At 43.0% G+C, this 13,389-nt stretch overlaps 1 protein-coding gene and 1 pseudogene across 1 annotated transcript; one reads left to right on the top strand and one right to left on the bottom strand.

Moving 5' to 3' along the window:
* The first annotated feature begins 7,679 nt into the window (after positions 1-7,679).
* NANOG (Nanog homeobox) lies at positions 7,680-12,802 on the top strand. The gene is given in 4 exon segments (XM_070408833.1): positions 7,680-7,830; positions 10,957-11,231; positions 12,205-12,291; positions 12,398-12,802. Coding segments are annotated over 4 exon segments (918 nt in total).
* LOC139005397 (large ribosomal subunit protein eL32-like) lies at positions 9,411-10,052 on the bottom strand (annotated as a pseudogene).
* Positions 12,803-13,389: the final 587 nt, after the last annotated feature.

The following is a 13,389-nucleotide window of genomic DNA, read 5'->3' as shown; positions in this document are numbered from 1 at the left end:
CTTGGTGTGGTCCTCTTTGAATTCCTTTTGTTTGGGGTTCTTTGAGCATCCTGGAGTTGTAAGTCTATTTCTTTCACCAGGAAGGGGAAGTTTTCTGTTATTATTTCTTCAAATAAGTTTTCAATATCTTGCTCACTCTCATCTTCTGGCACCCCTATAATTCGGATGTTGGTACGCTTGAAGCTGTCCCAGAGGCTCCTTACACTATCTTCATATTTTCAGATTCTTTTTTCATTTTGCTTTTCTGGTTGGGTGTTTTTTTGCTTCTTTGCATTTCAAATCTTTTTTTTATATATATATATTTTTTTATTGATTTTTTACAGAGAGGAAGGGAGAGAGATAGATAGCCAGAAACATCGATGGGAGAGAAACATCGATCAGCCGCCTCCTGCACATCTCCCACTGGGGATGTGCCCGCAACCCAGGTACATGCCCCTGACCGGAATCGAACCCGGGACCCTTCAGTCCACAGGCCGATGCTCCATCCACTGAGCCAAACCGGTTTCGGCTGCATTTCAAATCTTTGACTTCATTCTTGCACTCCTCTGGTCTGCTGTTGGGAGTCTGTATAATATTCTTTATTTCAGTCCATGTATGCTTAATTTCTAGTTGGTTCTTTATCACAACATCGAGGGTCTCATTAGATTTCTTGTAGATCTCAATAAGTTTATCGGTGGCTTCTAGACAGTTCTTGAGGGACCTTAAAAGTGTGGTTCTGAACTCAATATCCTCCATTGACAATTTTTTCCTGTTTCTTTGTCTCCGCATTTTTATGCTTTCTTGATGCACCCCCTAGTGGTCTTTGTGCGCAGTCTTGTTGTAGTTAAACCTTGGTTGTTTAACTACTAGGGGGATTTGACTTCCAGGCCAACTGGCTGTGCGAATCAGATGTGTCTGCAGTGGGAAAACTTCTGTCCTCTGGGGAGGTGCTAATCTAGCCTTTGCCTGAGGCTATCCGGCAAATGGCTCTTCTCGGGGCTTGGGCAGGGCGGGTCGCACGGGATCAACAGGGCGGGTGGAGGGAGCAGTTATGGCTGCTCTCAGTCCTGTCCCTGGAGGACCTGCCTCTCAGAGTCCCAGCAACCACTGCAAACCTCGAAGAGAAAGCTGCCCTCGCGTTCCGACCAATGCCAGACAGTCCCGCTTCTCCCGTTTGAGTCTGGGTCCCTAGAGACTCGCCCAGAACTGAAGCTCAGAATCTGAGACTCCCTCCCGATTGAAAACGACAACCGCGCCCTCAGCCACCAGCCCACTCCGCGCGCACCTCCGCACCTTTTTATTTTCCGCACTGTGCCTCCTCTGAGCCTCGGTATGCTGTTCTCTTTCCTTCTAGTTGAAGAATTTCCCCTCAGCCAGCCTTCCTGTGGTTCTGGGTGATGTCCGTTCCATCTTTTAGTTGTATTTTTGAAGTGGTTGTGCAAGGCAGCAAACTCCAGTGTTTACCTATGCCACCATCTTGGTTTCTCCCAGGAATAGACTTTAGTATCACATATTTAGTAGCAGAATATTTGGCTGCCTGAAGCGGCCATGATGCCAATATTATGTTTCATTGTATTGATATGTTGTATTAACCTTCAATTCTCTTACAGGTTTAGATGTAGCTGTAGCTGTGGACCGATGATGGTCTACAGTCCTTAGTAGTCTTTGGGAATAACTGGCAAGTGTCCAGTCTCCCACACTGAGGGATATTGTTATAGCTACGTATGTTAGCTATCCTGGAAGGGGACTGTGTGGGGTGAACCCCAAAAGTAAAAGATGTCTAGCTGCCAAGAGGGCAGGTGCCCAACTCAGTAGGGAAGGGTGCCCATCAGGTTTTGGTCTCTGTTGAGAGACAGTTAACGGTTGGCAGCCTGCATACTGTCTTGCAGGCCTGTGTAACCATGTCCATGTCAGGGGTAGTAAAGCTGGAAAAAACCTGTTTAGAATAAAAGGTCTGAGGCATGGTTATGTATAAAAAAAGGTTTTTATGCCAACAGTTACTGTTTTGTTATAAATCCATAAAAAGAAATTAACAAGGCAGATCAGTATGTTTTTCTCCTTATGTAATTCCTCCAAAATCTGGCAATGCTAAATAAATCATGGCAATACATTTCTTTGCATAGATTCAATAAGACTGGTTCTTAATAGTGGTTTTATTAACGAAAAACTTTGACTGGAATATCATGTTTTAAGGAGCCCTGTCTGAGCTCTAAAGACTTAGAGCTAGAGCGTGGGCTCAGGTGGAGTTGCTAAAATTCAACTATGAAATTCCAGCAAAGGTAGTCAGTTGCCATTCTTGTTATGTTTATGCAAACATCAGGACAATAGATAAATTAATCTTGATTTGGCTTTTTGATAGCCATGGAGGAAGTTTAAGAAGAAAAATCCTATTTCAATAGAAGTTATTAAAGCTAAAAATGGATTCAGTTGATAGTTCTGTGTACCCAGTACGGGCCTCTAGCAACGGTGAAATAGAAATGCAGTCCATCTCATGATTGAGCCGGAAGTTCCAAGACAAAGGGGGGAATGAAAGGGCGAGGACTACGCCCTCCACCTTACCCTGTGTCCTCCATTTTTTGGGCAGCCATGTGCTCAGGAAAGCACCTTCTTCCCGGAAGTCCAAGCCTCTGCTAGCCATGCCCAGGATTTCTTTAAACTAACCAATAACAATCAAAGGATATGCGCGCCATAGATATGACCACATCCTGTGTAACAAGACCCAACTTGCACCTGGCCAATCGGCAGGGACCACAGTCACCTCTCCTCCCCTCACTCCACCCCCTATTAAAAACCCCTTTTTTCCCACGGGCAGTCACTCTCGTCTTGCTGTTGCGTCGGTAGAGGCTGGGAGCCAGTCCCGGGTCTGTAATAATAATAAAAGACTCTCTGCTTTTGCATCGGACTTGGCTGGCTCCCTGGTGGTCTATTGGGGATCTTGAAATCTGGGCATAACAAAAAGCACCATAAAATTACTGCTCTCCACACAGCAAGGAAACAAAGGCCTTATCATAAATTGTTGGACTACACCTTGTCATGCCATCCTTTGCTCCTTGCTTAGAAACTCGCTACCCAAATATGCTAGACCAAGTAGTCCACGAGAAAACCCAATCAAGCCAGATTTTTGTTAGCTATACTTATCAGCCTGTGGCATGTTATGACTCTACTACCAAATGCACGTGGTGTGGGGGGTGTCGGGTATTGAATTGGATAGTACCTGTCACAGCCAATGTGCAGCTAACTAATGTTGCTCTTATTTGTTTCAGCAGTATGCAGGGCCAACATCCAACAGGTTACCTTCCAGATGAACTATGCAACTATACCCCCAAGGCTGAAAACACCACCTACCCCTGATTCCTCCTGCAGGAACATTCTAGGCGTTTGAGACCACTGCTTACCTCTGCCTGCCTGAAACCAGAAGAACTCCCTACAAACCCCTCTGAGAGGAAGAAGCAGGATGCTAACCCCTTCATCATTGTCCCTTTCCAGCAGGAAGTAGCTAAGAGCGGTCATCACCCCTGTTCACCATAACATCCCGTGGTCTTTGCTCCACAAGGCTAAAAGAAGCTTATGGGACAAGGTGGGGGTGGGGGGTGGGGGGGAATGAGGAGGGAACTGGTCTTGCATGGCCTGTTAGGCCATAAAAACTGTGAACAATGCACTGGCGGGGGGGGGGGGGGGTCATTATCACTGGCCGCAGGACAGATCATTGGTTATGGCCTGGGGACCCCCAACACCTGGGGGCCTTCCTGTAAGCCCACAAAAGGGGGTGGAACCATATCTGCAAGACAAAGCCCCCAGAAGGTTATAAAAAGTGAAGCCCTCTGCCTGTTACTTCACTCTGATTTGGAAATCATTCCCAGAGTCCACTAGTGTTAATAAACGGGGTCCCTCCCTTTCTCTAGGAAGCATGCTTGGTATTTCTTTGGTCTTCTGCAACAAAGTAAGAAGTTGGATGTATGAAACTTGAGATAGGGGAATAGTTCTGTGATAAAGATACACATTTGAAAGTCAAAAGCATATAGATGTCAAACCATATAGAAAATCAAAAGCATTTAAAGTCAGAAGCATATAGAAAGTCAAAAGCATTTAAAGTTCTATGGCAGAATGAGATCACCAATGTAGTGTATGTAAATAGAAAAGAGGTTTGAGAAATAAGCTTTCCAGTATACTGGGGATAAGGAAGAACCAGAAAGGAAAATGAGAGAGAACCACCAGGTTAGTAGGAGGAACATCAGAACAGTGCAAAATAATTACAAGAGGAGATTCAACTAAAGACTTACTTCTGGTCACTTCTTCTTGGTCTCTCTACTATACTCCTGGGTATTTTTTTACTCCTGGTCACTTCTTCTTGGTCTCTCTACTATATTAGTAATTTCAAAAAATGAGCAATAAATAAATAAATATTTCCTGGCCAATAGATGTTTGTTAGATTACAATATATATATATATATATATATATATATATATATATATATATACATATCAACCAGGAACTGTTAGTCACATATTGAATGAGCTTAGTAGGTGGAGTGAAATAATGTAAACAAGATAGAAATAGGATAAAGAGGCTCAATTGTATGGTGATGCCTGGAAACTAGACTTTTGATAGTGAGCATGATGTAGAACACACAGATGTTCAATTATAATGTTGAAAACCTGAAACGTGTATAATGTTGTAAACAATGTTACTTCAATAAAAAAAAAAAAAATTTTAAAAGAATTAAAAAAATAGATTATGACTCGCTGAACACTCAGATGATGGTTAACATTGTTAGCAAAATGTATTTTTAAATTAATGTATGTACACTGTATTTTACACGTAACATTATTGCACACTTAATAGGTGACAGTCGAGTAAATGTAACATTTATGTGCACTGAGAAACCAAAAAATGTGTGTAACTCGTGTTATTGCGGCATTTGTTTCATTGTGGTGGTCTGGAATGGAACCCACATTATTTGCGACGTGTGCCTATAAAACCTAAAATAAGGGTTTCATTGAATCACTTACATTTGCAGCCCTGGACTCTAGCACATTATAACACACCCTTCCCCCACCCATACAGTCTACCCAAACAAAACCAAGGTCTCCGACAGCTTCTGAAGCATTCTCGGCTTTATTCAAATTGCTTTCCTGGGCAAAGAATGTAGTAAGTCTGCCTTCTAGCTACCACCCCCTCCCTTTGTGTTTTTCATTCCGGAGGCTCTTCCACTAGATACAATGGAACACGGGTCCGGGGGGTGGGGTGAATTTGTCCCGGGCTTTCATGCAGAGACCCCCATCAGCAAAGAACTTTAAAGCTGCTGGTACCCGCAGTTTAGAGAGCTGCGGGAAAACTCAGCCTGGTGGCCTTGATCGCTCTCATTTGCCAAACTGCTAATTGAGAGCCAGGAAGTCAGGTGCTCCTCTTTATTTATTTTTTCCCCTCAGTTTTATTGAGATGTAAACTGACATATAACATTGAATTAGTTTAAGGCTTACCACATAATAATTTGATATATGTACATGTCACGAAATGATTTACCACAATAAGTTTAGTTAACATCCATTACCTCGCATTCTCTCTTTTAAAGAAATCCTATCCTTTTTCTAATGAGACAGAGGCTATCTGCCTGAAGCACCATGTCTTTCTACCCACCCTGTACTTGACTCCCCTATGCCAGACCCTCCTGCTCCAGAATGGTGGTCTGTGAAGACAAAGAAAAGGTTACATAGAATTTCCGCCCCCTTGCTTGGACCCGGCAATAGTCTTAGGTTCGCAAGTTAGCAACTTTGAATTGTGAAAAAAAAAACAACACCCACCCGGCTTGCACAGGCGCAGAGCCAGCAGCTGTAGGTGGAGACCCAAGTAGCAGAGTGCATGGGACAATTAGTCAAGAGTTGTATTTTAGGGAAATATATGCTTGCGATTTGCTAAGGGTTTATTGTAGGGGTGGGAGATTGGAAAAGGGGGAGAAATCTTAAATTTCTTGGATGTTGAGTTTGGAAATGGGGAGGAAAATTGAACGCTGTAGACCAGTGGTTCTCAACCTTCTGGCCCTTTAAATACAGTTCCTCATGTTGTGGCCCAACCATAAAAGTATTTTTGTTGCTACTTCATAACTGTAATGTTGCTACTGTTATGAATCGTAATGTAAATATCTGATATGCAGGTTGGTCTTAGGCGACCCCTGTGAAAAGGTTGCTCGACCGCCGAAGGGGTCGCGACCCACAGGTTGAGAACCTCTGCTGTAGACTGTTATTATTGTTGTCATAAATATACTAGTGCTGGAACCCAACTCTAAACACTGTCCCTTCGGAAGGCATATCAAAAAGCACCGTGTGGGGAAGGAGTGTGGGTTGAAGGACATGACCCGATTGCCAGGCCAGAGGAGAAAAAGCTGATTAAAGAAAGAGCCAGCGGAGGGGAGGGAAAACCCGAAAATGATGACTGTTTGGGGGAAAGGGGTAGACAGGAGGGCAACCATTGATTCTAAAAGGAACCTATCACAAACACTTCAGCAAGTCCACGATAGGAATATCATTTGCCTACAGACTGTCCTTCTTTAACTCCTTCCAATTGGGGTGGTCAATACATTTCATTATTTTACACCGAGTAATTCCCCGGGCAAAATTAAAAGGTGGTGCTTTCATTCTATCACCTTGCCACTGGATTTAAATAAAAATCACTACAAAAGGTAATTTCAATCTTGAAGGTCATGGGCACAAGATCCTGTTGCAATTTCTATTAGCAGCCACCGTTTAGCACTTTTCTTTAATTCTTACAGCAACACAGAGAAGGTACTTTTGTCTCTACTGATGGATGAGGAAACTGAGCCTTTTTAAAGTGGCTGAACCAGGATTCTATCCAGTAACGCGTGTACACAAAGGTAAAATCTTCCCTGGTAATAGTACGCGCATAATTACTAACAGGTCACCAAAGAGTCTTAGCCGTTTGCAGCTTCTCTCCTCTGGCTTTCGGTGAGAACCAGACAACACTCCATTTGGAAGGACTAACTCGTCTTTCTGAAAGCTAAAAAACAAGAAGCAACTTCAGTGGAAGTTGAAAACAAAGTACTATTTTTGCCATCCATTTAACACACAATGTGTGTTTTATTGTGACCTCAGGGTGAGTCAAAGAGGAAACTGGAGCCAGTTGAAGCTTCTGCATATCTAGCCCAATTTCTAGGCGTCTAAAGATCAAGGAATTAATTCTCCTGGTGGGAGTTTCATTCACCTGAGATAGCCTCAGGAACTGGAGGTGCATCTTTGATTTTAAAAGGTGGAAACGTGATGAATCCAGAAATATATGATTGCTGGGTTCATTGCACCGGTGGCCCCAGCTTTCTCCTTCCCCTCCCAGTCTGGGTTATTCTGCAGCTACCTTTTGCATTACAATGGCCTTGGTGAGCCTGGCAGACAGGATTAACTGAGAATTCGCAAGGGTGTGTGTGGGTGTGGGGCTGCCAGAAGAGGGCGGGCCTAAATTTGGTTGAGCCTCCTTTATAAATCGGGAGCCTCCAAATTTTTTATCTTCTTGCAAAATTGGCTGGTCGGGTCCTGTCCCTGCAAAGCTGACCCATCTCCTCCCATCTTTTTGATACTTTTACATCTGAAGATTTTCATATTTCTCTAAGCTCTTCTCGCTACATACGGAAGCCTGGGTCTTTCTTACAATCTAGCTCTTTGGTGTTTTTTCCTCTTTCCTTCAACTCAGCAACATGAGTGTGGATTCGGCTTATCCCCAAAGCCTGCCCTGCTCCGAATCATCCAATTCTAGGGAGCCTTCACCAGTGCCTGAGATTTATGAGCCTGAAGAAAACTATGCATCCTTGCAAATGTCATCTGCTGAGACACTCCACACAGAGGCTGGTAAGAAAAAACGGAATCCTCAAAAGTCTGAGTTCCTGAAGGGAGAAGGGAAGAAAGAAAGGGGGTGGTGGGTAAGGCTCATCATTTTCCCTCTTGAGCAATTACAGCCCATTTATAGAAGCAGGTGTCATTATCTATTAATCCTGGCAACACCTCTCCTTCCATTATAATTTAGTGGCGCATGCCCTTTCACCTGCGTGCCAGGTGTCGGGTTGTGGGCTGAGACTGGGGACGTGGAACTCAGATCAACTGTATGCTGCATGTTTCAGAACTTCTGTGCGCAGACACAGTGAAAACAAATACGTTGTGGTAAATAAACTGATGCTTAAGTCTGAACACACATTAACAGTAAATACTACTAAATCAGAAGTGGGAACAGCACAGCTTGGGGTGGGGGGCAGGGTGTCTGGTGGTGAGCATCACCTTCCAGGTCCGTCTCTTCCTGGAATGCCAGGAATGGCATGGCTAATTATACAAATGCCACCTTGTTGAGATGTTTTTCCCTTTCTACAGCTCTGTGAGCATGTGCGATGCTCACATCTCCTCAATCCCAAAGAAGTGTTCATTCCACTTTATGGTGGATAATTTAATCTGCTGATAGTCAAAGTGGCTAGAGTTTGTAAGTGATACCCAGTTTGGCTTCAAAACCTGTATGGGGAATGCTGGGGATACTTAAAGCCGGTACCATTTTTTTTTTAGAGATCAGTTTGTTAAAAATGAAAAAGTTAAACCAACTTTTACCCAAGAGTGCCACTTTTAACATAGTACAAAACAATAGCTTAGCCCTGCCTTGTGTGTTCAGTGGTTAGACCGTCGTCCCTGTACTGGTGGACCTCGGGTTCGATCCCCGGTTGGGGTACCCGAGGAGGCAACTGATCCATCTCTCTCTCTCTCTCTCTCTCTCTCTCTCTCTTTCTCTCTCTCCCTCTCTCCCTCTCTCATCACTGAAGGAAAAAGAGTCTTTGAGTGAGGATTTAAAAAATAATAATTTAAAAGCTATAAACTGAGTGAGGGAGGAATAATTTTGGAAATGAGGTTTCAGAGGTAATAAAGACTAAGTCGGGTGGAGAGGGTAAATGAGGGGGAAAAAACAAAGAGGACATCTGTAATACTTTCAACAATAAAGATACATTTTAAAAAAGGACAAAGTCTGGGGGTCAAAATGGAAGCCTTGAAACTCACGTGTCCTGTTAGTCCTGGTATTTAGAAATGGTGAGTAAACTGTTGACTTTAGGATTTCCAGAGTCGGATCATTGGTTTATATTTTTATTTTATATTTTTTAAAATAAACACCTGGATTCCATGAGCTAAGACAGGAGGAAGGCTTTATTTGCCTTCCTGGGCCTTGCTTTTCCTCAGCGGGCACTCCAGCTCCTGGCCCTCCAGCACAGAGCCTTCTGCGCAGCCGCACAGGAGCTTGCCTGCTGGAACTGCTCTCTAGAAGACGGATGATTCTGGCATTCTTTCTCCTTTACCATATTTCTTCTGAGTTTTCTCTGATCGGGTTTTTTTTTGTGTGTGTTTTTTCCGGCAGAATTTTGTGATTTCGTTAATGCAAATACAATGTGTACACAACCTATCTATTCCTTTTCTTCGCTGTGCAGCCTGGCATTGGGATTGGGGACTCTGATGGCCAGCTGGGCTGCTCTTTCCACAGTGGCTTTGCGGTTCTTTGAGGAGACGTTGTGAGCAGTCTCAGCACAGTAAGATCTGTTGCACATCAGCAGCACTTCAAGCTCCTTGATGTTACGGACCAGAAACTTCCGGAAGACACTGGGCAGCATGTGCTTTGTTTTCTTGTTGCTCCCATAACCAATGTTGGGCATCAAGATCTGGCCCTTGCATCTTCTATGCACCCTATTGTCAATGCCTCTGGGTTTCCGCCATTTTCGCTTCATTTTGACATATCGTTCTGACTGGTGCCTCGATGAACTTCTTGGTCCTCTTTTTGACAATCTTGGGTTTCACGAGGGGTCTGAGGGCAGCCTTGGTGCCGAGCAGGAGATGGCTGCCACCTCCGTGGGCAGCGCCAAGGAAGAGGGCTCTCTGATCGGTTTTGCTGTTGTTGTTTTTTAATTTTCCTCCTTAACTTGGCCCAGGGGCGGGTACCTAGTGGTACCCATACCACTGTCGGTGTGATGTGCTGTAATGAGCACCATGCATTTCTTTACTAAGGTCTTGGTGGGTACCAGTTCGTTGTTGGGATGTGTTGTGGACAACATCAGTAATCTTTGTTTTTCCGAGTACAACACCCTGAGTCCCAGGAGAAGTTGCCCATGTCCAGCCTCAAGGCGCAGCTCTTGCTGCCTCCCCAAAAGAGGGATGGTGTGTTTATGGGGGGGGGGGGGGCATGAGAGGGGGCAATCTTAGTGTTGGCAGAGGGTGTCTCAGCTCCTATTTTCACTTTTCCTGGTGGGGCTTCCTCTTGCCCCCCTGTCTTGGGGTGCCTGTGCGGGTTATCCTGAGATGTCCATGGCTCAGTGCTGGCTTGAAAGAGCTGATGATCAGTTTTAAAAATTATGTAGATAATAATTAAAATTACAAAAAGAAGTTACCAGGGGACACTGTAGGTGGGTGTCAATTAATCTGTTTTGACTTTTTTGAATAGCCAGGGTGATGTCAAAGAGGTTTGAGTCCCACTCTGTTCCCCAGCAATATTAGCCATGTCCTTTGTGTTGGCCATATCCACTATTATTAGCCATGTCCATGGTATATAAAGTGGTGACGCTGGTACACGTACTGGATTGTACAAAGGTTGGCAAGTTATTATTCGGGTTGCTTAGGAATTGTTACTACTTAGCTCTGAGGTTGTGAGGATTTTAAAAGTGCTTTGAAAATAATAAATTTGTGCTCAGCCAGTGTTGCTCAGTGGTTGAACATTGATCTATGAACCTGGAGGTCACGGTTCGATTCCCTGGTGGGGCACATGCCCGGGTTGTGGGCTTGATCCCCCGGTATGGGGGTGTGCAGGAGGCAGTCGATTGATGATTCTCTCATCATTGCTGTTTCTACTTCTCTCTCCCTCTCCCTTCCTCTCTGAAATTTAAAAAAAAAAAGAAAATAATAAATTTGCAAGTTTAATATTTAAAAAGCTTTAGAGGAAAGTGTCATTTTTATTCCCAGCAGTCTCTCCTCTTCCTTCCTCCATGGACCAGCTTATTCAGAACAGCCCTGATTCTTCCACCAGTCCCAGTCCCAGCAGTCCCAGCGCAACACCACCCACTTCTGTAGAGAACGGGACAGGGAAGGAGGAGAAAGCCCAGGTCAAGAAACAGAAGATCCGAACCGTCTTCTCACAGACCCAGCTCTGTGTACTCAATGAGAGATTTCAAAGACAGAAGTATCTCAGCCTCCAGCAGATGCAAGAACTTTCTAGCATCCTGAACCTTAGCTACAAACAGGTGAGGCTGTTTTGTTGTTGTCTTTGCAATAAGAAATTAAAAAAAAAGAAAACTAATTTGCAGATAAGCATTGCTAACATCTTTCTATGCACTCTGTTTCTATGCAAACTCCCGCCCCCAATAATTTAACATGAAAATGGGATTTTTTGTAACATATTTCATAACCATCTTTCACTAAACAGTCTACTGTATGACTGTGTCTCAATTTATTTAACATTGTTCCCTGTTGCACAAACCAAAATTGTGAGAATGTTTCCAATTTTGCCTTAATCAGGTTAGGAAGTCCCTAACCAACACTGGTTCTTATTAAAGTAAAAATTGCATCTTTTGTTTTTCATCTCTGTGCATTTGATTACTAGTGAGGTTAATCATTTTTCATACATTTATTGGTATTATATTCAGTGAAATATTTTATGGTGTTTTGTTTTTTTTTAATCATTGGTGCTATACTTAGAAAGTTCTCTATTCCATGATTTTAAAACAGGTATATATATTCTTGTCCCTCTGTGATCTCATTTTCTAACTGAAGTTTATAAACAACATGGAAATTTTAGTTTATTGTGTGCTGCAATACAATGTGATATTTTCTAAATAATTGTATGTTTCATAATTCTGAATTAAAATATCACTATTATCATGAAATATGTAATGTGCTCATATGGGGGCACTTTTTATTACAAACAGATTACCATTAACTGTAACCAATGTCATGGGTAAGCCAAAGGGAGATGAATAGACACTTACATGTGCATTGCACTTTAGGTTTATAATACAAAAAGCAGCCAAATGATTTGAGGGGCTTGGCAATTCATTCATAGAATAGTGGTTCATGATTTTTAAAAAGACACTAGAAATCCAAATTTTATTCCTGAGCTTTAGATAGTTGTAATTAATTGTCAGGGGGGAAAAATGTTAACAATATTCTTTGATCCCTAGCATATCTGCATTACTATTATTTTACGCTTTTCTACAGATTAAGACCTGGTTCCAGAACCAGAGAATGAAATGTAAGAGGTGGCAGAAATACAACTGGCCAAAGAACAGCCACCGTGTGACCCAGGTAACAGTGGCTTTCTGGTTTTGTCTATTGCTGAAGCATAAAACCCCAGCCGCAGACGATTCTGATGTTCCTGCACCCTTTCAGTTAACCTCTCCTTCTCTTTCAGATGAGCTCAGCAACTACAGACTACCTGGGCCTCTCCTCCTGTCACCAGGGATGCCTGGTGAACGCTTCTGGAAACCTTTCCATGTGGAGCAACCATTCCTGGACCAGCCCATCTTGGAACTACCCTGCCTGGAATGGTCAGACCTGGTGTCCCCAAGCCTGGAATAATCAGGCTTGGAACAACCAGGCCTGGAACAACCAATTCCTCAGTTATGGAGAGGAAGCCGTGCAGCCCCAGATCCAGTTCCAGCAAAATCCTGTCAGTGATTTGGAGGCCTCCTTGGAAATTGCTGGGGAAACCTATGATGCAATTCTGCAAACCCCTAAGTATTATGGTTCCCAGCAACCCACGGATTTATTCCCAGATTATTCCATGAGCATATAGCCTGAGTTTACGAACATATAGCCATGAACATAGTGTGATGATGGGTATATTACTCAATCTCAGTTTGGGTAGTGGCTGTATTACCTCTCCTAGGATTTTTCTATGTATCTCTGCCTTGATATGCTGCTTCTCATTATGCCTACTGGGCCAATTCGGAGGGTGGGGGTTGGGTATGATTGGAGTCTAAGTAAAAAAGCTTCTGTAGTCTTGCTGCTGTTAGAAAAATGATAAAAGATGCCTCTGGCTATAGATAATTAGATATAATGCTAGATCTAGTATTTGGATAACTCTAGATCTAGAATCTTAACTTCAAAAATAGAAAGTAAAAGAACAAAGGTGTGTGATAAAGGATTACTCAAGTTTTCTGGGATTGGAAGTCTTGTTAAAATCCTCAGTTCAGGTGAATGGTTAAGCTATAATATGCTTCACTGATTTCCTCTGCCCTTTTTGCTGTTTTACTACAACCTTTAATTTGTTTATTACTCAAGTATTTGTAGAAGATGTTTTTTTGTATTTTGCTGTCATGACAATAGTACCAGTTTGGCTGGTTGGTTTATAAGTTTACATACAAATAAATAAAACGTCTATTTTACCATTAGTTGGCTCTA

Source organism: Myotis yumanensis, unplaced genomic scaffold, assembly GCF_028538775.1.
Source record: "Myotis yumanensis isolate MYYU_CA2020_CCGP unplaced genomic scaffold, mMyoYum1.0.hap1 SCAF_3, whole genome shotgun sequence".
Classification (NCBI taxonomy): domain Eukaryota; kingdom Metazoa; phylum Chordata; class Mammalia; order Chiroptera; family Vespertilionidae; genus Myotis; species Myotis yumanensis.
Note: the sequence above shows the minus strand (reverse complement) of the source record. Positions and strands in the feature narration are given on the sequence as shown.